At 43.1% G+C, this 21,616-nt stretch overlaps 1 gene segment (V, D, J or C); it reads right to left on the reverse strand.

Annotated features, from left to right (window-relative positions):
• Positions 1-1,433: 1,433 nt before the first annotated feature.
• On the reverse strand, positions 1,434-8,013 carry LOC102285620 (T cell receptor delta constant-like). The segment is given in 5 exon segments: positions 1,434-2,352; positions 3,762-3,875; positions 4,282-4,356; positions 4,946-5,224; positions 7,826-8,013. Coding segments are annotated over 4 exon segments (531 nt in total).
• Positions 8,014-21,616: the final 13,603 nt, after the last annotated feature.

The raw sequence follows: 21,616 nt of genomic DNA on the forward strand, positions 1-21,616 counted from the left end.
AAGAATACTGGAGTGGGTTGCCATTTCTTCTCCAGGGGATCTTCCTGACCCAGGAATTGAAACAGTCTCCTGCATTGCAGGCGGATTGTTTATGGCTGAGCCACTAGGGAAGCCCTAGTAGAAGCGTTAGACGTTATTTTATAGGAAAAGCCCAGAGAAGTGAGGAACAATCAGAAGGTCACTGAGCTGGTTAATGACTGAGCCAAGGGAGCATATCTGGGTGCTCCCATGCAGCTGTGCCCTAGGAGGCTGTAGCAGTAAGTAGCTTGGGCAGCAATTTGTCTGGGCTTGAGCACAGGCAAGTGGAGAGTAGTCACTATAGAGAGGGAAGGAAAGAATATGGGTAAGGGAGCCAAAGTTTCAGGCAAATGACTCAGCTTCTGGGGCTTCTGTTCTGCCACCTACTACTGAGTGTGTGTAATACTATTCTGTAAACTTTTTTTGGGTCCTTGTAGGACTTGAGATTCTTCATGTGAAAGCTCTGGAAACCTATAATCCATGGTAGCAAGATCCCCACACCTGAAGGCAGCCACAGTCCCTCTGGCCCCAGCCTTAAATCTTTTCTGGAGGGTCACTTTTGTGGAAGAAATTCATAGTCCTATAAAATGCTGGTTGCATTTTGCTGATGATCAAAGTGGGCCAGTGGGTGGCTCATTCATATGGTAAGTGCAGGACTGTTTGAACTTGGAGTTGGCACCCCTGACAACTTGGTTCTGCTTCCAGAAATATCCCTGCCTCACTGAATGACTTCGGACAAGGTACACAACTTTTTGGGGGGCATTTTTTTTTCATCTGCAAAATGAGTCTATGATCTTTTAGTTTTTAGCAACTTCAGAGAAATATTCTAAGAATGGCCCAAGGTAACAGATGTACATGTTTTGGAAATGAGCATTCTAGATGCCCATGAGGTGAAGATGTGTGGAATCTTCTAGTGGTTTTTCCCAGGATAGACCTGGCTTATCCATCTGGATTGTCCTAAACTCACTGACTCAGAATGCAGCTGCCTGTTTTCTTTGGTTTGGGGTGTGAGGACCTGATGCGGCAGTCTGCAGATGGCAAAGGCGGGGGAGTTGTGGGTGAGCCTTGTTCTTTCACTTGTCACCTCATGAGTCCCCAGCTGACACCCCACATAGGTGCTGAGGCACCCACAGTGCTGGGTTTCTAAGCCTCTGCTACCCGTGTTCCTGCAAAGGGATAAAGCTGGCCTTGCCGAGGTGAGAGGAGCAGAGGTCAGTGGCCACATGCAGGTAGGGGCACTGCTGTTGTAGCAGCTGCGGCAACAACAGCAGGAAACCCAGGGGCTGGGCTAGGGGCCCCAGAAGCTGTGGTGTGACCTATGAGCTCAGTTTGGTTTTTGTCTGACTACTAGTGAATTCACAGCCCCCCACCTTTCCTCCTGCAGTAGTCTGCAATAAATAAAGCCAGAAGCAAGGTACATACAATGCACTTTAATAAACGCAACAGAGACAAAGAAAAACGGCAGAAAACCATCAACACCAAAGATCCAATGCCCTCAAAATCCCCATATACAGATGGGCAGGCAAGGGTTCAGGAAGACTCTGGTTTTACAGGGAAATATTGGGGACTCATTCCTATCCCTCCCTCCAAAAATACTTGCACAGTGAGCTGCTTGAAAGCAAGACCCATGTCTTACTTATTTTTGCACTCTCAGCACAGTGCCTGGAACTTGCAATAATTCACGTTTGTTAAGTTGAGGAAAGCACATCTCCTCTGCATTTTACTCTTTTCTCTGCTAATAGCTCTGAGAGTATTTAGATGAGACCCCCATTGCCTACACAGAGAGTATTAGGGAGTCAAGTGTTGCTTTGTTTCTCAAGTACTAGGGAAAGCAGAAAGTGCTTTTGTGGATGAGAACGCTAGTTTGGGCAAATCTAGTGCTGGGTTGAGCAGAGGCTTTTACATTTAGGTAGAAGGACACCCGCTGTCCTTTCCCCAGGATCTATTTTTCCTCTTGGAGGATGGAGCTGGGAACCGGATGGGTCCCACTTGCTAGTTCTGGAGGCAAAGAAAGTCAAAGGAACAAAACACCACTTTCAAAGTATGTCAGTCATAGGGAAAAAAATGAGTCCTATATACCTTCATATCTCTTATCCCTTTATAAAGCAGCATATAAAACAGTTGGGCCCCCACTCCCCAGGACTTCTGTCTTTCATCAGGCTGAAGGATAAGCTGGGTTTGTTGTCTTTAAAGGAAAACCGTTTGGGGAGCAGCCATTTAAGCAAGGCTGGGACGGGTCAACTTGAATCACGAAAAGGTTGAAAGCCTAGGAGATAGCTTCTCTGTAGGCTTTTGGTTTCTGTCAGGGAATGCAGCCTTCTCATGCCAGTCAGCCTGCAAATGAAGGAAAACTGTCAGAGCTATAGAATCATAGACCTTCGGTGCTGGAAGGAATTGTAGTAGTCATGAGGATGGTCAGTACTTCCCTATGGTTGTACCATTGCAGACATCGCTAACCTATCCTGGCACATTTCCCTTCTACACATGGAGATAGTTCAGCTAGTCACTATCAGTTTATCAGTGTTGACACCAGTCACAAAACCTATCTGCTCTCCTTTAGTTATTTTTCACTCCTTTGCGTTACAGATGTGATAACCCAGGTCCAACAGGGTGAAGAAAACTGGCTCAGGTATTGCAGTGAGTTAGTGACAAAGTTGGAACGAAAATCTAGTGCTTCTGATTCCAACTGAGGTCAGAAGGTCCTTTTCATGTAGCCATTTGGCCTGTGTCCTGGGGACGGCTGGTAAAACACTCACCTGTTGGGGAATGACTGAGGATGCTTGCAGGCCAGGTTGGGTAAGTCCAACACACTAAGTCTAGGATTGTCCTTAGATCAGGAGCTGGGACTGAGGGGTGTCTGGGGGACTGGAGAAGGAGCTTTATAGGCAAACCTAAGTTCTGGTTCAAATTTCATGTCTAAGATACTTAGGCCACCTGATGTGAAGAGCCAATTCATTGGAAAAGACCCTGATGTTGGGAAAGATTGAGGGCAAGAGAAGAAAGTGGCGGCAGAGGATGAGATGGTTAGATAACATTATTGACTCAATGGACATAAGTTTGAGCAAACTCTGGGAGATAGTGAAGGACAGGGAAGCGGGGGTGCTGCAGTCCTTGGAGTCTCAAAGAATCGGACATGACTTAGCGACTGAACAATAACAAGGTAACCAGAAGAGGGAATGCAAGTGACAGGCAAATAATTCACATCTCATCCTCAATTTGTATGCATCCTGAGAGGTTACTAGTGAGCTGTTCACTAAGAATAGGAGTGTAGGTTCATCCCAGAGATAGGCTGGTCGACACATCGAGTCCTATGACTAAGGATCAAGAACTGGCATCACCTTTGTCTGGCAAAGACAAGTTCTGCTTCCCTGAATATTCTTCAAGTGAGCCTTTACTGATGGTCTCTCAAAAAGCCCATGGTCCTTTGGCCATATACACAAAAATAACAATAAAGAAAAAGATTTTTCCTGTTTAGGTCCAGTTTTTCTAGCTCCTCAGTTGGAAGTGAGGATTATTGACTGGTATTACATTATATTACCTGAATTTTGAATCTGGCTTGAAATAAAAGGCCAACAGGAGGCAGAGTGTAATGCTAAGTATCTAGAAAGGCCCACCTTATTGAATCGTAATAGGTTTCTATGTGTTTTTTCCTTTCCCAATGTTTCTTATCAGTCCTAAACTCCTTTCTTTCACGTGTAGCATAGTTTGGGTGGAGTTAGGAATAAGAAGCAGCTAGTTCTTACCTTAAAAGAAAAATAACTTGGCAGTCAAGAGAAAATTGATGGCGACACTCTTGGCAAACAGCATTCGGAGCCCCAGCACCGAGAGGGACATCATGTTCACCTTCCCGGGTTGCACTGCAGATGAATGAGAGTGAAGATGGTTCATTCACTTAGCAAGAGACTAAATTTCCTGCCAGATATTGGCTTACAGCACTGACACCAGCCTGCCCCGCATCATCATCATTCTTCCTGGCCTGAAGCCCTGCATGGTGCCAGACAGCCTTCACAGACCTGAAGCTGCTGTTCACAGTCAGCAAAGCAAGCTTTGAAAAACCCATTCCTATAGTTGGACACGACTGAGTGACTGATCTGATCTGATCTGATAGTCAGGAAGACTCTGCTTGAAGAGTTAGAGGGAGCCAACTGGACTCAAGTATGGTTTTTGTTTTCTTTTGAAATAGAATGATTTGGGGCCCCATCTGACAATGACAGAGTTTGCTTTAACCTCAATTCTGAAGCTGGCCCTTTGGCTTCAACTAACCTTGGGGCTCTTGGCAGGTCACTGGAGCTTCAGCTTTTGTGCTGTTTTCATATGCCATCGGTTTTGGAGTTGTTTCTGGAACAAACAGCAATGGTCAGGGTTACAATGACAACTGAGAGGCTCAAGGGCTTTCAGGTTTTAGAACTGGAGGTGACTTTAAGTAAGTAAACTAAGGACCAGAGGAATGACTTGGTTAAGGTCCTACAGCTATTGACACAGTCAACATGCTTCCTGTCTTGAGGTTTTTTTCCCATTAGGCCATGAAACCAACATCCAGGTATGCCTCTAATTTGTAGGAAGAATTGAGATAATGAACACCAAGATAAGCTGGGCTGCCTTTGGTTGGGGCACTCACACTAGATCAGATCCCACATGAATGTTCAATCCTAGAGTCTTTAGTATGAAGGAAACAGAGTTTGGTGAAGAGGAGAGATGGGGATGAAATAAGATGGATTTTATCCTAGATTCCAGCTCAGAGATGCAACAAGTTTAATTCCTGTTTAGGGATAGGAATTAAGCCTAATCCTTAAATCTGAACCTAAGTCTTATTTCCAGCATGATGCCATATTGAATGTGACCTGTCAAGAGTTTACATCTCCAACTTCTCTTGCCCTCAGTTTTTCTTCCCCACAACCCTAGCCCCTTGAGGCCAGATAGGACCTACCTGGAATAGTTTTCTTTGGTTCAAAGTCAGTAGAGTGCCAGGTTTGCTTGTTGTGTTCAACCGAACATGTCACTGAATCGGGGTCTCCATATTGACCAAGCTTGACAGCACTGTACTTCCCCCCAGGTGAGATGGCAATAGCCGGGTCATATTCTATTATTTTCTTGGATGATTGCAGACTTATAGTTACATCTTTGGGGTAGAACTCCTTCACCAAACAAGCGACGTTTGTCCCATTTTTCATGACAAAAACAGATGGGCTGGCAGCAGGTTGACTTTCTGCAAATATAATCAGTTTATTTTGTGAGATGATTATCCACGTGTAGGAGTTGAACAAAGCTCTTTTCCTCAGTTTCCCTGGGGCCAAACACCGCAATCCAGACTTTCCTGCATCCTGTTAGTGACCTGACCTGTTAGCATCTCCATGAAAGGATGACCAAGGGAAGCAGAAATGAAAGGCAGGCAGTTTGACTCCTAGTTAGGAGATGCGAAGAGATATGACTGGGAGTAGAGATAGACAATGACAAATACAAAGAAGTGTCTTGGTCAACTGAGTTTCAATTATCTATGTTTTATTAGTCGATCCTCTGGACGGTTGAGTTAGGCTGAATATCTATCTGAATCAGTACATTTATTTAATTTCTGAATATCCACCATTTTCATTTATTTTAAATTTTTAAAAATTGGAGTATAATTGCTTTGCAAATTTGTGTTAGTCTCTACTGTACAACAGTTTGAACTAGCTATAAGTATACATATATCCCCTTCCCTCTTAGCTTCCCTCTCAACCCCCCTACCCCCACCCGCCCACCATCCCACCCCTCCAGGTCATCACAGAGCACCAAGCTTAAGTTGTGCTGTAGTTGGTTTATTTTAAATGCATGAACCCTTGGAGTGAGATCAAAGCAGAGTCTTAAAAGGGGTCCATAGTGGTTCAACACTCTGCAGATATTAGTGTTGACATCACTTCAGGATGTCATTCCTGTTTTTCGGACTGGAAGGGATCTGCTAAAGTTAAGTGGTCCATCTCTCTGTCTTCAGGTGAACTCTTGTTCTCTTGTAAAGGACTACCCTATAGTTTCTTTTGAGACTTTAATCAGAGAATAATAACTATCATTCTCAGAAGTCCTTATGAGCATGAAACCAGTTTAAGCCCATTTCTTCTTGTTTTGTTCTAAGCAGAGCTGTGGAAAATGGGTTACAATAGTTGGGTCTCCTCCTGGGCTTCTTTCCTTTCATGCCTCACCTTGGACAATCATTTATCTGCTACTCTCTGTTTGCATCTTTTTCTTTCCTTAAAATCAGAGGTGTGTGTGTGTGTGTGGGCGGGGGGGGGTGTTGGGGATTTTTCAAAGAGCTCTTCTGGAACCTAAAAGGAGAAAAGCTTCATTGTTTTGTTTCCCGGCATAGCTGAAGCCGCTGATAACCGACACTGATAAGCCCAGCAGTAACGGCTTGGAAACCGCACATTCTGCTCAGTCATCTCCCTTCAGAACTGTGGCATTTCTCGCTCACAATACTGATTTGGTGAGATGAATCCGGTTGATTTTCAAGGGAGCTATGAGTTATAGAGAAAGGAAACTAGTCCATTAAAAACCAAAGCCCAAACATTCCTATTTTTTTCATTACTTAAAAATATGATCCAATCCTAGTCTGATTTAGTTGGAAAATTAAGCCTTTCTTGGGATTTAAAAATTTAAATTCAAAGGCAGTTGTTAATAATCACTCTGGGATGGAGAGACCTGGCTTGAATAATTTGAACAATTTGATATAACCAACAAGACAGATGTCCGAAGAAGGTCATACACTCAGGATATTGAGCTCTGAAGCTGTTAGTATTTCAGATAGAGCATGATGCATTGGTTTGAAAAAACATTTTTCTCAGATCCTCTTTCTAAATTAATGTCTATCTGTTCAAAACAGTTGTTTGAAGGTAAAGGGTTTAACTCATTCTTTAGTATCATGGTAACTAAAATAAAAGGCTATATGACTGAACCGAACCTTTTTTAAAAAATAGAATGCATTCAATATAGTTGTTACATGTAACCCAGTCTATTTTATATTAGACCTAAACCAAAATTTGAAGTTGTGTAAAATTTGCACTACATTGTAGTCTATAATTTAAAGATGTAATTGCTTGTCTTTTGAGAATTTCCAATCTTTCTTCTTGGTCCACAAATATAACTAACTACATTTTGGCACTTTCTTTTTTTATGAGTACTATTTAATGCTAAGGCTATGTGCTGGTAAACATACAAAAAGAAGTGTATACCTTCCCTGAACAGTCTTCCTTAATTTATAAACTTAGAAATCATCTATGTTCTAGATTCTTATAGAGCCCCTTACAGGTTCCCTAAGCATTGAAACATTGACAACAGATGTCAGTCACAATTTCAAAGGTCTCTGCCAAGATGGCCTTTAACTTGAACACTGAAAATAAGTTTGCTTTACTTGATTATTCTCACCAGGTTAACCATCTCTCTCCTAAGTCTTCCAGCTGCAGGACATTTTTCGGGTGGCACAAAGACATACACAGTAGTCAGCTTAGCCAAAACGATGCGCAAGGAGAAGCAACCACCTGGAGAATTTGGGCCTCTGCCCCTCCTGCATCTGATATTCCAACATATCTGTATAATTCTTCTGCTAGATTTCTCTGGGTTTTCTGGGCTGCTCTTTTTTCAGAAATAATTTTTTTTTTTTTAGTAATAATAGTTACAGAGCTACTTCGCTACTCAGCCTAGTGTCTTTACCGTGCCCGGTCCACATCTGTACCACTCCATCTCCTAGTTATACTTTCTCATGTACCACAAACTGGATGGCAAGCCTAGTCCCAGGAGTCAACTTATCCCTAGAAATGTATGGGGAAAAAAATCAACTTACGGGGCTCCACGAAGAGTTTGGTGCCAGCTCCAAAAAATATCTGTCGGGTGTCCCAGGAGCACATTGTGACACTACCTGACAAGTAACCAGCCTGGGGCCAGCTCTGGGGCCTGAGCTAGAGCATCTGTGTCCTGCCTCTGCAGCTCGGGTTCCAGCCCAGAGAGCCCATGGCTCAGAGAGCTACAAAGCTGTACTTGATGATATCAGGGGGCTGAGCACACAGAGTCCCAGTTCCCTTTGAAGCTAAGAATAGTGTAACTGCTGGGTAAGGAGGTGAGCATGAAATCCCCAGCCCAGGAGCACTGGGACAGGGGACAGGGCTGAGACAGAGCAGCAGAAGAGGGTGTCAGCAGGCCAGTAGCTGCCTCCAAGATGGAAGCTTTAACACCCATCCATTGGAAGGACTCGCTAAGCACACACCAGCTTGGGAGTAGGAATGGGGGACTGGACATTGATATTTCTTGTAATGAATGTTAGGCTGAGGAGAGTTTTAGGCCCAGCTCTTTTTCTCATATTCTATTTCCCTTCTCTTGGGTCACAATCCTGCTTTTTGATTAGAAACTAATTTCTCCCCCATCACTCAGACTGAGTCTCACAGTAACAACAAATCTACTTTCTAATTCCCTGAGCCCGTGGAAAGACTTTCTAAGGATCCGAGGGTTGAACAAGAAATTGGTAGCTGACAAAGGAACCCAGTGGTGCTGCGTGTCATGGACACAGGTCAGGGAAAGCAGAGCTTGCTTTGGATTGCTTATTTTTGTTTTATAATTTCTCTTGACTCTGGATCCAGATACAAGCCTCAAGAGGACAGAGTAATCATGTGAAATAGAACTTAAAACCCTATAGATTACTTTGTCTTATCACCAAAAAAATCAAGAGTCCAGGGTTAGAGCAAGGCGAAAGGGAAGGACCATTCTTTGCTGTCAAAACTTTAAGGATTGGGGGCTTGATTTGAAATTCTTAAACCCCCTACCTGAGCCTCATATCATCATATTATACTCAATTGCTGCAGGAAGAGAAAACTGGAGAAGCAATTGGGATATCATTGAAGAGCGCAGGTCAGCATCTCAACAGAGGGTCTAAGCTTTGGTTTCATCTCTTTCCTTCTTCCTTAGGAGTCCCAAAGGCATAGCCTCAGAGATTTGATTCTAACACTGCAGATAACTCTGAATTTCAAGTGGAAATGATTTAAAGGGAAAATGAAACACAATACTTTTTGCTCAGATGCAATTTGCCCAGCATCAATCAGACTGCAATCAGTTACAATGTGATTCTGTTTTCCCTCCTTTTCATTGCTCTAGTCTCCCTCTCCTCAAAGATAAGAAAACTCACCAAATTCCACTATTTCCCTGGAAGCCTGAGGCAATCAAGAACGCCTCTAAGTTTATATTACCCTCTGAGAGGCAGAGACCACGTTGACACTACCAGTCCCTCTCAGGACTGTCAGATTGCCTCCTCACATTCATGTACATTTCTCCACTTTTTTATTGCCTCTGAAATAAGTAAAAGCAGAATCTAACCAATGCCCCATTGGCCTTGGCATTTTGGAAAGCTTCTGAGACTGTTGTTTTCTGGACTGGTTCCAGTGACTGACGGTTGGCAGCTAGCCAAACTACCTGAATATGGCCCCTGGATTTCCAAACACTGGAACAGACTGCCCGTGGATAGTATCCCTAGGGGAGCCCACTACTTCCCTATTGTCCTGAAGTTGGGGCTGTGTTTGTACTTTTGCTGTAGACTCCTGACCTTTTACAGAATCCTCAGATTCAGGGCCAACAAGGGAGGTGAGCACAAAACAGTTCTCAGCAGACCCAAACAAGGATGGGACCTTGGAAATAATTTAGTGTGAGCCAGGCATGATGATTTAATGCAAGTTCTCAGCAAGAAAAGAGACAAGGGCAGATTGGTTATTGACATCTGAGGCAGAGAAGGTGCTTTTGCAGTAACTCCTTCTTTAATAATATTTTTCTTTTTCTAACCTTCCCTCTCCCTATGCTGTGACTATGACTCTTTTCCCTCATAAACAGTGGAAAGACTAAAGATCCAGAGCTTGCCTTTTCCCTAGTCCCAGTCCCTGACCAGGGCTTTATTTAAGCAGTTGCAGAAGACTTATCAATACTAATCCTCAGAAGAGAGTTTCTAAGTATGCATAGAATATTTTCTTAAGAGAGATCTAATGATTTTATTCTCCAATTTTATGTTGACTCTTTACAGCAACAACAGCAATGATAACGGATTTCCCATTTAGAACCTTTAACTTCTCAAGAAGCTCTGCTTATTCAGGACTGTATCATGAGTCCAAGGGAATATACACACTAAATAAAATGCATAACTCACTCGGTTCCATGATGAGTTGAGTCTCATTTCCAAAGACAAGTTTTGTTATCAGCACACCATTTCAGACATCATGACCCAAAACCTCACTACCTATCTTCTCCCTGCCTAGTCCATCTGTTTGGAAGTGGATGGGCTACCTGGATACAAAGAGCTCTACAAGGGTTTCTGAGATCTAAGCCTTTCATTTTGGCAGCTTCTTTGATGTGTGTTATCTTCTGAGTGTTGGCATTTAGGGAAGTCCCAGGGTTTACTGCTATTATCTCCTCAACCTGTCATCTCTTACCCCAAGATCTTGCTTCACAGTCATATTTTCACAGAGAGAAAGGAATTAATTTGGTTTTGCTGAGAATGTCAAATGGCTCTTTTCAGCAGAAACACAGCTGTAAGGTTCAAGTCAATCAGAAAGGACTATGCATCAGTTAGAGTTGGAAGGACAGGATGGCTGGACCAAAAGTCATTTCTGCAAAAGACTGGGAGTCTTTTAAAAAGATCCCAATACTCTCAGAAGTCTGCCATTTCTATAAGTATTTTACTACTTCCAGATGGCTTGTGCTTACACTACCTCAACAGACACATCATAACAAGCTCCATGAGCTAACTATTATTAGATCCGTCTTACAGATGAAGTCACTGGAGCTAAAGAGCAGTTAAGATAGTGACTGAGCTGTGTCTGACTCTCCGGTCTCCAGACCCCAGTTCCCATCCATTGAACCAGAGTAATAGATGACAGGACTGAGAGGAGCTTCAGCTGCCACTTGTCAAAATTCCTTGGCCACACAAAGGCTAAGTAATGGGCATATAGACAGAGTTTGGACTCCAGTTTTCAGCGTCATTTTTCATTAAATCTCAGAATTTCCACTGGATCATAAGACATTCACATCATTGGGCTTTCTTTTTTTTTCCTAATATATTGTCCCTTAGAATTGGTCTGGCTGACATTCAGGATCTTAGTGTGCTAAGCTGGAAGACACTTTGGAAATCATTTGAATCAGCTAGAGGGAAACTCAAGTACTGTGAAGTTAAGTCACAGAGCTGGTCAAAAAGGAGGATTAGAACTCAGTCTTTCAATTCTTGGCCTAACATGCTTGCCAGTGCTCCTCACATTTATTAGATGTGCTGTAACACAGGTCTGGTCATGGCCCAGATCTGTAAATGGCGAATGCCATTTACAGACACTCTGGGATGGAGAGCGGACCAAGAAGATTACTACAATGCATTCCCACCCTGGATTTTGTCAGAAACTCAGTCCCTGCTCCTCCACCATCCCTTGCTAAATCACTTGCTGGAGGGACTTTCAACAACCTGAGAAGTGTTTCCTAAACTGATGAATTGGGAAAATATTTAACAAAGATAATTGACAGATACAGTGGTCAAAAGAAGAAGAAGAAGAAGAATAAAACCAAGTCACTTACCTGGTTCCACGTTCAGATAGGTTCCTTTGCCAAATATTAGTGGATTCTGCACAGCTGATAAACCCAGTCTAAAAACTGCCTGCCTTTTCCGTACCGCAACCCTGGCCCCAAGTCATGTGACAGTCATTGGATGAGATTTTCTGTCTCATCTGCTTAACCTCTTTCTTCTTCTGTCTTGGGAGCTACCCTTCAGGACAAAGCAGGAAGTGATTCCTGTGTCAAATAGAAATCTAGACTTTTGCCATGTTATAGTCTGATTTGCAGTCTGAATAAGAGATATTGAAAAACAATTTCCAGTCTGGAGCAAAAAAGGTGGGCTATTGGCCATAGAGTGCATGAAGGTATACTAAGTTGCTTCAGTCGTGTCCAACTCTTTGTGACCCCATGAACTGTAGCCTGCTAATTTCCTCTGTCCATGGGATTCTCCAGGCAAGAATACTGGAGTGGGTTGCTATGCCTTCCTCCAGGGGATCTTCCTGACCCTGAGAATGAACCAGCATCTCAGTGGCTCCTGCATTGCAGGTGGATTCTTTACCACTGAGCCACTGGGGAATCCTGTTGGTCATAGAATGGTGATTCTCAACCCTTGGGCTATACTTACATGGGGCAAGATCTAGTAAGTTATGAGCCCCACTCAGAACCTTTCAGGAGAATTCCATTTCCTATCCAATCAGAGCTTTGTATCATTGACAAGCATTGTGCAGCAGCCAGAGTTGGTATAAAATAGAACTAAAGTCTATTTTAATAACATTTTAATAATATATTCATGAATTTCAAATTTGAGCAAACTTTAATGGCGTACTTACACTTAGATATGACAGTTAAAATAGCTTCTGTCATATGTAAAAACCAGAGTCTATGAAATTGTTGTATGTTACTCACAAAAATCCAGGGAGAAAATATGCAGATTTTTCAGATCAGTTTACAGCCCATACAGGATTGCATATCATACTCTGAGAATCACTAAAATGGAGAGTGGTTCTCAGTTGTGTGAAGTAGAAAGGAATCAGAGAACCTGAAATCAAATTCCACTCAGTTTCTTACTTACTAAGTGTGTAATCTTGGCCAAGTTCCTTAAGGTCACTGAGCTTCATTTGCCTCTTTTATAAAATGAGGATGCTGTCTTCTGTATTGAGAGGTTATAAGATTAAGCGAAAGGGTGTATATATAAAGCATTCTGTAAATGTTCAGTGTAAGTATTAGAATGTTTATTAGGGTCAGACTCAGAGTAAAAATTTTACTTGAAGCAGGAGAAGGTAATTACACTAAGCTCAGAGCTCCCCAGGGCAAGGTGTAGGGAGAGGTTGCTGAGACAGGAGAGGATCCTGTTTCTTTGGTGTTTGGGATAAAAGTGAGGACTGGAATCCAGGTTTCTGTCTCCTCTGGTCTCTTACCAGGGTCAGGTGTGACCACCATTTCCTTCTCTAACCTTCCCTCTTAAATCCAAAAGCACAGGTCCAGAAAGCTGTGGTACATATACACAATGGAGTATTACTCAGCCATTAAAAAGAATACATTTGAATCAGTTCTAATGAGGTGGATGAAACTGGAGCCTATTATACAGAGTGAAGTAAGCCAGAAAGAAAAACACCAATACAGTATACTAATGCATATATATAGAATTTAGAAAGATGGTAACAATAATCCTGTACATGAGACAGCAAAAGAGACACAGATGTATAGAACAGTCTTTTAGACTCTGTGGGAGAGAGAGAGGGTGGGATGATTTGGGAGAACGGCATTGAAACATGTATAATATCATATATGAAACGAGTCACCAGTCCAGGTTTGATGCACGATACTGGATGCTCTAGGCTGGTGCACTGGGACGACCCAGAGGGATGGTATGGGGAGGGGGAGGGAGGAGGGTTCAGGATGGGGAACATGTGTATACCTATGGTGGATTCATGTTGATATATGTCAAAACCAATACAATATTGTAAAGTTAAAAATAAAATAAAAAAAAAATAAAAAATAAAAAAAATAAAAACAAAACAAAAAAAAAAACAAAAAACAAAAACAAAAGTACAGGTCCTTACAGTGACTTACAAGCCATCTTTTCTACATTATCAACCTGACTTGATTTGTAAACTCTCTCCCGGTCACTCATTCTCCTCCAGCCACCCAGGCTTCCTTGCTGTCCTAACGTACCCTGGGCAGGGCTTGTGTTCCCTCTGCCCAGAAGTGCTCATCCTTCAGAAATCTGCACAACTCACTCCATCACCCCCTCGTGTCTCTGCCCAAATGTCAATTTTCCAATGAGGCCTTCTATAACTTCTTTGTTTAAAACTGCACATTGTCCCCTTCTATTGATACACTTTATTTCTCTTCTGTGGTTTATTTTCCTTCACAGGGCTTATCACCACCTAAAACATTATATATTTTATTTGGTGAGTTTATCATCTGTCTTTTACAGTACACTGTAAACTCCAACAAGGCATGGATTTCTGTCTTTTTGTTCATGCTGATTCCCTGGCACCTAGAAGAGTGCCCTGTGTATAGTACCAGTGACTTGTCACAGGTTGTGAGCTGGGATCGGGCTTGGTTCTGAAAGTGCCTAGCTTGCTTACATTTCTGTTTCCTTTTGCCTTATACCACTGCTGACTTGTCCTCTCATCCATTCCTTCATTTGTCTATTCATTCATTCAACAAATATTTATTTACTGCTTTCAATGTAGCCCTTGTCCTCATGGAACAAGGGAGATAGCTGATAAATAAGCATTCAAAGTTTCGGGTGAAGATGAAGGCTATACGAAATAAAGCAAGCTGGACTCCAGACTGCAAGAGGATGAGCTTCTGGCTTAAGCCGCCCAGGCTGTGGGCCTTTGTTTGGACAGCCCTGTGAAGCTATGCGTGTATGTGTTCAGTCGCTCAGTTGTGTCTGACTTTGTGACCCCATGGAACATTTACCTTAAATAATGGTTATCCTAGAGTCTCTAACATAGACAGTTAAGGTCTCCCGTAAAACATGAATAATGCCACTTAAAAAAAAAAAAGCAAAGTGGACTTCCCTGGTGGTCCAGTGGTTAAGACTCAGCCTGAAAATGCAGGGGGCATGGGTACAATCCCTGGTCCAGGAAGATTCCATCTGCCACAGGGCAACTAACCTGTGCACCGCAAGTACTGAGCCCAGGTGTGTAGAGCCCATGCTCTGAAATGAGAAGCAATTGCAATGAGGAGCCCACACACCACAACTAGAGAGCATCCCTGATTGCCACAACTCGAGAAAGCCTGCAGGCAGCAATGGAGACCCAGTGCAACCAAAAATTAAATAATAATAAAAAAAAAATAAAGCAAGGACTGCAGCAGACAGGGGGTGGTTGAGGAAGGCCTCACTAGATGTGACGTTTGAGTAAGACCTGGAGAAGGTGAGCAAGAAAGCTAGGGTGAGTTCATGAGAGAAAATGGGTCCCGGCAGAAAGTACAGCAGGTCAAGGCTCTGTTCTGGGAGATGCTCCTCCTGAGTGAGAGGGGACGAATGCCAAAGACGGGAGTGGGAAAGCTGTCTCTTGGCATTTTAGAAACCTGCTGATGAGCCCAGGATTTTGTGGACTTCTCTTTCTTGAAGGAAAAGGTGATGCTCTGATCATTGTCTGAACCTTTCTGAGTTTAGGGACCCTTGAGCCTGAGGGGTGTAATGTGGGGGATGGGCCTTGCCTGGAGAATGCCTCTTTGGGTAACTGGTTTTGGTTGGGGGCAGGAGTTCTGCCTTGGTGAAGGATTGTGGTGGGGGTGGCAGCTGGAAGGGAAATAGCTTAACCGTTGCTTCTGACTTGGTAGGCAGCTTGGAAAGAAGCTCATTAGGAGCCTGAGTGGGAAAGCCAGGCAGGAAAAACCTCCACAGATGCCCCAGTCCAACTGAAGTCCCTAGAAGAGCAGAGTGTTTTAAGTGCGCAGGGTTTGGAATTGACAGTTGATACTAATTTTAACTTTGCTAAGCTGTGTGATCTTGGGGAACCTCTCCTGATCTATAAAAATGCAAGTAGTAGTACTTAATTTTTACATATTCATGTGAGAACCAAGTAGAATGACATTCATGAATAAAGTGCCTGGTCCAGAGGCCCAATACATGGTAGGCTCTCAAAAAGCACCAGTTGATATGATGAGGATATGTGAATATCATATAACAGTATATATAATTCTAAGTCCATCCAGTGGCCCACTGGCATGAAATGCTCCTGACTACCCTTTCTAAGCTCCTGTCATTGTCATGGTCAGTAGCACCTATTTACATTGTGGTACTTCATTCCTTGCCATTTGGTCCTTACTCTGGTTCTGTTTTATGAAGTTAAGTGGCAACCCTAGGTTTTTTCCATCTGGAGGGTTAAAAGCTATGGTGAGCCTGTGATGGTGGGTCTGTGTAGACCTGTTAGTTTGGTGCAGTCGGGGAGCCCTGCAAGTAAGAACTTGACAGAAGCTCCTGAGGAAAGAGACCATGAAAAGCAAGTAGGCTTCTGGGAAGATAAAGGATCTGGATTTGCAGTGATCCTTTTTTATCCAATATGTGTTGGCTAAAAAGAAGTCACTGTGTAAAGATATTCTGGATCTGGGCTACACTGAAAGATATGCCTTCTCTGGATGCCTGCTATCTTTTCATCTCAAAGGACAATGGAAGGCACCAGCTCAGTGTTTCCTAAACTTCAATTAATCACATCTCTTTTGGGGCTTTTATTTTGGGTCATTTCCATTAGTCATAAGATTTGCTTAATAATTTTCTTGAAATTTACTCACATTTGAACTTAAAATACAATTAAGAGGAAACTAAATCACATAGGTTTGACAACCTAGTTGTACTATGCTGATACCATTAAAAGATAGTGCAATTCAAATGAAAAGAACGTCTGTCTATGTACCACCGAAAATCACATTTTATGCATTCTACACTTAGGGCAACATTGGCTCAAGTAAGTCAGTAAACAGAAGAACTTAATTCATTAGGAAGAACTCAGTGAACAAAGGGAGATAAAGGAACTCAGTCACTAGGTTTGTCAGGAAGGTGGATAAACTTATTTTAGTGAGAAAAATTAGAGCCAACAAGCTCTAAAGGGAAGAACCTTAATTAGTTGAATTTTCAAATCTTACTATGATTAAAAAAATAGATATATGATTTTCTTTGCTCTGATTCTGCTAGCCGACTTTGGCTCTCCATCTTTTTCTGGATACAAAGCCCCTGCCCCACTTCTCCCTTTTGTGTGTGAGGGTGCGGGTGCCCAGCTTGCACTTCTCCCCTTCCCTTCATCTGATCTCAGTTCTATGCCTCCTTCAATTCATACATCCAGGACAGTCCTGTCCTCAGCCATTCTATGAGAGGAGCCCACTCCATCACACTTTCACCCCACTTCTCTATAGTTTTCTTTTACCTTAGAAAACACAATCTGAACACCAGGGCGTCAGGCCAGGTTGTGCTGTTACTTTTCCAGCAGACAGCTCCAGCAGACAAGGGGGCCCCAACAAATTTAAGATCCCCTTGCCAGACTCCCCTAGGATCTCTGAAATGGGGTTTTGTGTTGTTTATTACATTTTCTAGATTAATATTAATCTTCACGTTCTAATTGGAAGCTGCTGCCCACTGGAGATAACAGTCTTTTTTTTTTCTAAACAAGACACAATTGAATTAAAATGTCACTTAAATGACACGAGAAGATGCCTTCTGAGTTGAGCACAGACCTTTGACAACATTAGCATCGATTCCTTTATAACAGTTAATTAGTGAGTGACACTGCGTACCCTTAGTGAGGAAGATGGACGCCATGAGCCCTTAGGGAGCTACACCTGGCTATGTCCTATAGGCTTTAAAGAAAGCATAGCACATCCATTTTCTTCCTCACTAGTCACCTAACTTCCATTTGCAAACAATTAGAAACAGATCTCTGGAACCGGTTCCCTTTTTCTGAAGAAAAATGGAGCTGCACCAGCCCACTTACCCTGGCCTAAGCCTCTGTGCCCAGGAAGCTGATACAGTTCTGGGCTCTCCTAAGAGCGAGTTATCTGGAGCCAGCTTGATAGAGTCACCCAGACTCAGCCTAACCTTGCATCTGGTCAGTTACGACTCTCCTGGAGGAGTTGAGCCAGTGATTGTGTGGTTTCTACAGCCTGACCCAAAGCTCAGGCATTGGACAGAAGCTTTTTCAGTCTCCCTGAGCTGTGTGGGGGTCTTTTACAACCCCCAAATCTACTTTTTAAAAAAACAACCCGCTCCCAGTTCCTATGGAGGAGCTTAACGGTAGTTCATATCTTCCCCAAACCCCTCCTTGACACAATATTGGTGCTATTACTACCCATTTCACATTCCCTAATATTTCCACCCCCTGAGATGGAGGATTACTTTTCAAAGAACAGATAAATGAATTACTTACTTGGTTCCACGATGAGGCGGGTCCCTTTTCCAAAGATGAGCTTGTCAGTCTCATCACAGAGCTTGAGGGCTTTCCAAAAACCTCAGCAGTGCTCCCACCTTTCTTCTTCCTATCAACTTGAGGATGGGAGGATCTTAAGGGTTTGGCTCTTTGAAAGATGGCACTTGATGCTCATTCAACTGGTTCATGCTCATTTAGTCAATTGCAGAATTGCAATTGCTTTTGGGTTTGCTTTTGGAAGGTTGCTGTCTGAAGAGAAGGTAAGAGCACACACTCCTTATGGTGGACATTTCCTGTACTGGACATTTTGTGAAGTTCTTGGAATGGTTGCTTTCTGTTATTTAAATTTTTTCTCATTTCCTAGATACACACTTAACTCTCAGTCTTAGAAGATGAGTGTTGCCCAGGGGATGGGTCTTGGATCCACAGCTATTCCAGAGTCAAGGGCTTCACAGACACCAGAGCTGCTTTAAGTCTGATAACATGTGGCATATCCACAGTGACAGCATGAAACACCAGTCCTGTACTGGGGATTTATAGTGTATTCAGTGTTAGAATGAGCAGCTACTACTGGTGATGACCTAAAACCAAATCCCTATCTTTAAATTCATCTTCCCAAACTGCATAGCAAAGCACATAGGCAAATGTCTCTAGGAATTTGGGTTCAGAAATTCCATATGACTCTTTTGCAGTAGAAACCAAGACAAGGATAGTTTTCAAGGATCACCTTTTTTGTATTCCTCAAATATGGGTGAAATACCAAGAGAAAATCCAAGAGAAAACAGCAGTGAGAGAGAGGCTAGCAGTAGCAGCTGGCAGGGGCAGTTGGGGGGTGGGGGTGAGAGTTAGGGTGTCACCTCTCCTGGTTTGGACAGTTTTCTGGCATCCCTTCTGGGTCACAGAGGAAGGAAGGACAGCTATTTGCTGTTAGTTCCCTAGGGCAGGGTAGCCAGGCTATGGATTTCCCAGGGAAATGTCTTTTGGGCTCCTGAAGTTTTTGTACAGGTCTCTGTGGGTTTTGTATCACCGTGCGTATCCCACCCACAATGCTACAGTCCTTTACAAAAACCTCCCCTATGGTTTTGCCCAACGTGGCCTCTTAGAACTACAGGGCCAGGTGTTTTCTCCAAGTCATGCTCCAGCAAGATCAAAAGGATTTGGCTTAGGTCAGGGCCGGCTCCCCAGTTGTTTCTGTCTGAAGCTCTTCTGAACCCCTGGCTAGATCTGTCTTGGAGTTTGTGACTAGAACAGACCAAATCATGATGTCTACTCACACTATGCCTTCTGGGTAGTCTACTCTAGATGGTTTCCCCAGAAGAGTTTGCCAGACCTGAATGTCTCAACTTGATATTACAAGATGTAAGTAGGCAAAAAATGTCTGTGGCTAATATAATTTCTTATTTATCTTGCTCAGCTCTCAAATTAATTCTCTTTATTCCACTTTGCACATGGGGAGGATCATGCAACCGACAAAGGACTTTCACATAAACTTAGAATTTCATTTTCTCCATTGACTCTCTGGTTCTAAATTCAGGGCCAGTAACCCATATACTACTTAGTGTGACTTGGAAAAGGTGACCTGCTGGGCGAATGCAGAGGTAGCCCCTTGGGTTCAATGTGGTGAACAGAGGGGCTGCTTTATGAGCTTTCTTAAAGGCTTCCTTTTCTCCAGCTGATGCAGCTCCACATCAGGATCTTGGCTCAGCCAGAAGAACTCAAGCTGAATTTTAACCCTACTTGTCCCTTAGGCCAAGAGCTGATTAATATAGATGCTAAGCCTTGGAGGGACCCCAACTCTGAAATTACCTTCCAGAATTTATGGTAGCTCCCCACTTAGTTCAGAATAAGATAGTTTGGAACACAGGCTTTTGCTTGCCTTTCTAGTCCTATATCTTATACCTCACCACATGCTCCCTTAAACTCAGCTGCCTCAGACTACTTGCTTCCTGAAAGGGCCATGTTCTTTCATTCTTCCTTGTTTTGCCCTGTGATTGCTTTTGTCTGAAATGCACTTTCTTTTTTTAGTTCTTCAGTTTGGCCCCTTACTCACTTCCTTAGATTCTATTGAGTTGCTGGTCTGAGCTTAGCTGTGGATGTCCCTGGGAAGTCCTAAATGACTGCTTAAGACTGGACTGTGTTAGATGTACCCCTTTCCCTGAATCTTCTTGCATCCAGTGCTGATCCTTATCATTGCTCTCAAAACCCCATTCCTTTTGTCTTCATTAGGTAAAGACCCTTGAGAGAAGAGATTTCTCTTGCTCATCTCTGTGTCCTCTGTTCCAGCACAGTGCCTCACTGATTGAGTGCTCTGACACTGCCTTCAGAAGCTATTTTAGAGATGTGGTATCTCATATTGAGAAAGGATAAACTTTAGGTTTATCCTGGTCCAGCACCCATTCCTGGTCCCCTGCTCTCTCTGACCCTTGGTGCCCGATGAAATACTATCTTACATTTGTCTATCTGAGCACAGTTATCTGAAAATAACTGTGCCCAGTTATTTGCACCACTAGTTGTAAATAACTGGGTTTTTAACATTAGCCTGAGTTAAGCATCATTGGCTTCTCTGGTGGCTCAGACAGTAAAGAATCCACTTGCAATGCAGTAGACCTGGATTCAATCCCTGGGCTGGGAAGATGCTCTAGAGGAGGGCACAGCAACCCACTCCAGTTTTGTTGCCTGGAGAATTCCATGGACAGAAGAGCCTGGCAGGCTACAGTCCATGGGGTTGCAATAAGTCAGACACAACTGAGTGACTAAGCACAGCACAGCACAGCACAGGCATCACTGAGAAGATAAATTTGTTGTGCTTTGCTCCATGTCATGAAATATATTCCAAAGCCAAAGAGAAACGAGTTCTGTGTTGTCTACATATTTAGAGTGTTCAAATTGCTTTCTTTCCACTAACATGAGTAATCAAGGATGAACTGTGCCCCTGGAGAAGCATCCTAGAATGTCATAGATAAGACAGTCTTCAAGGATCATATGTTCACTTCCCTATGTGTTCAGAGGAAAGAATCTAGAAAGATCCAGAGAGGTTTCACAACTGGCCAAGGCACTCAACTTGAAAAGAACATACAAGAAATGAAGTATCCCAATTCCTAGTCCAGTGATAGTTTTTGGTACACTTAAACTTTGGTCTTTTATTCTGACATTTGTTATTTGAAAGTGTCTTAGATCTGCTCAGTCTTCCAGCTGATCTTTTCCCCAGGAGTGCCCTTAGAATGGCCTGGGCAGCCTGGCATTTTCTTTCTTTATGTAGCTTTTCACTGTTGTAGGAGATGCTCTTTTGTGGGAAAGGGGAGGGGCAGGCCCAGGGTGGGTTCATCCTGAAGTTCATCTCTTCCTGGTAGGAGGCTGGGTCATTTTCACTGTCAGAGAAGTGCATTCTCAGAGGGGATCAAAGATCAGGGATGGTCTGAGGGTACTGAGTTTATCATGGTTTCTTCAGTCCTGGGTGGGATCAGGTTTCCTACTGGAGACTCAGAGCACTTGGAAAAAATTTATGAGGTGCCAGGCCAAGAAAAGAAATGGGGATTAAACTGGGGCATCCTAGAGCTTTTAATTTTGTAATTGTGGACTCTGAACTTGCTTTATTTATCTCCACCCCCTGCTCCTGATATTGACATGTACTCTTTGAAGGTTATAGACAAACTGCAGTGTATTCAAAGCTGAATACTAGGCTATTG

Source organism: Bos mutus, chromosome 10 (genome assembly GCF_027580195.1).
Source record: "Bos mutus isolate GX-2022 chromosome 10, NWIPB_WYAK_1.1, whole genome shotgun sequence".
Classification (NCBI taxonomy): Eukaryota; Metazoa; Chordata; class Mammalia; order Artiodactyla; family Bovidae; genus Bos; species Bos mutus.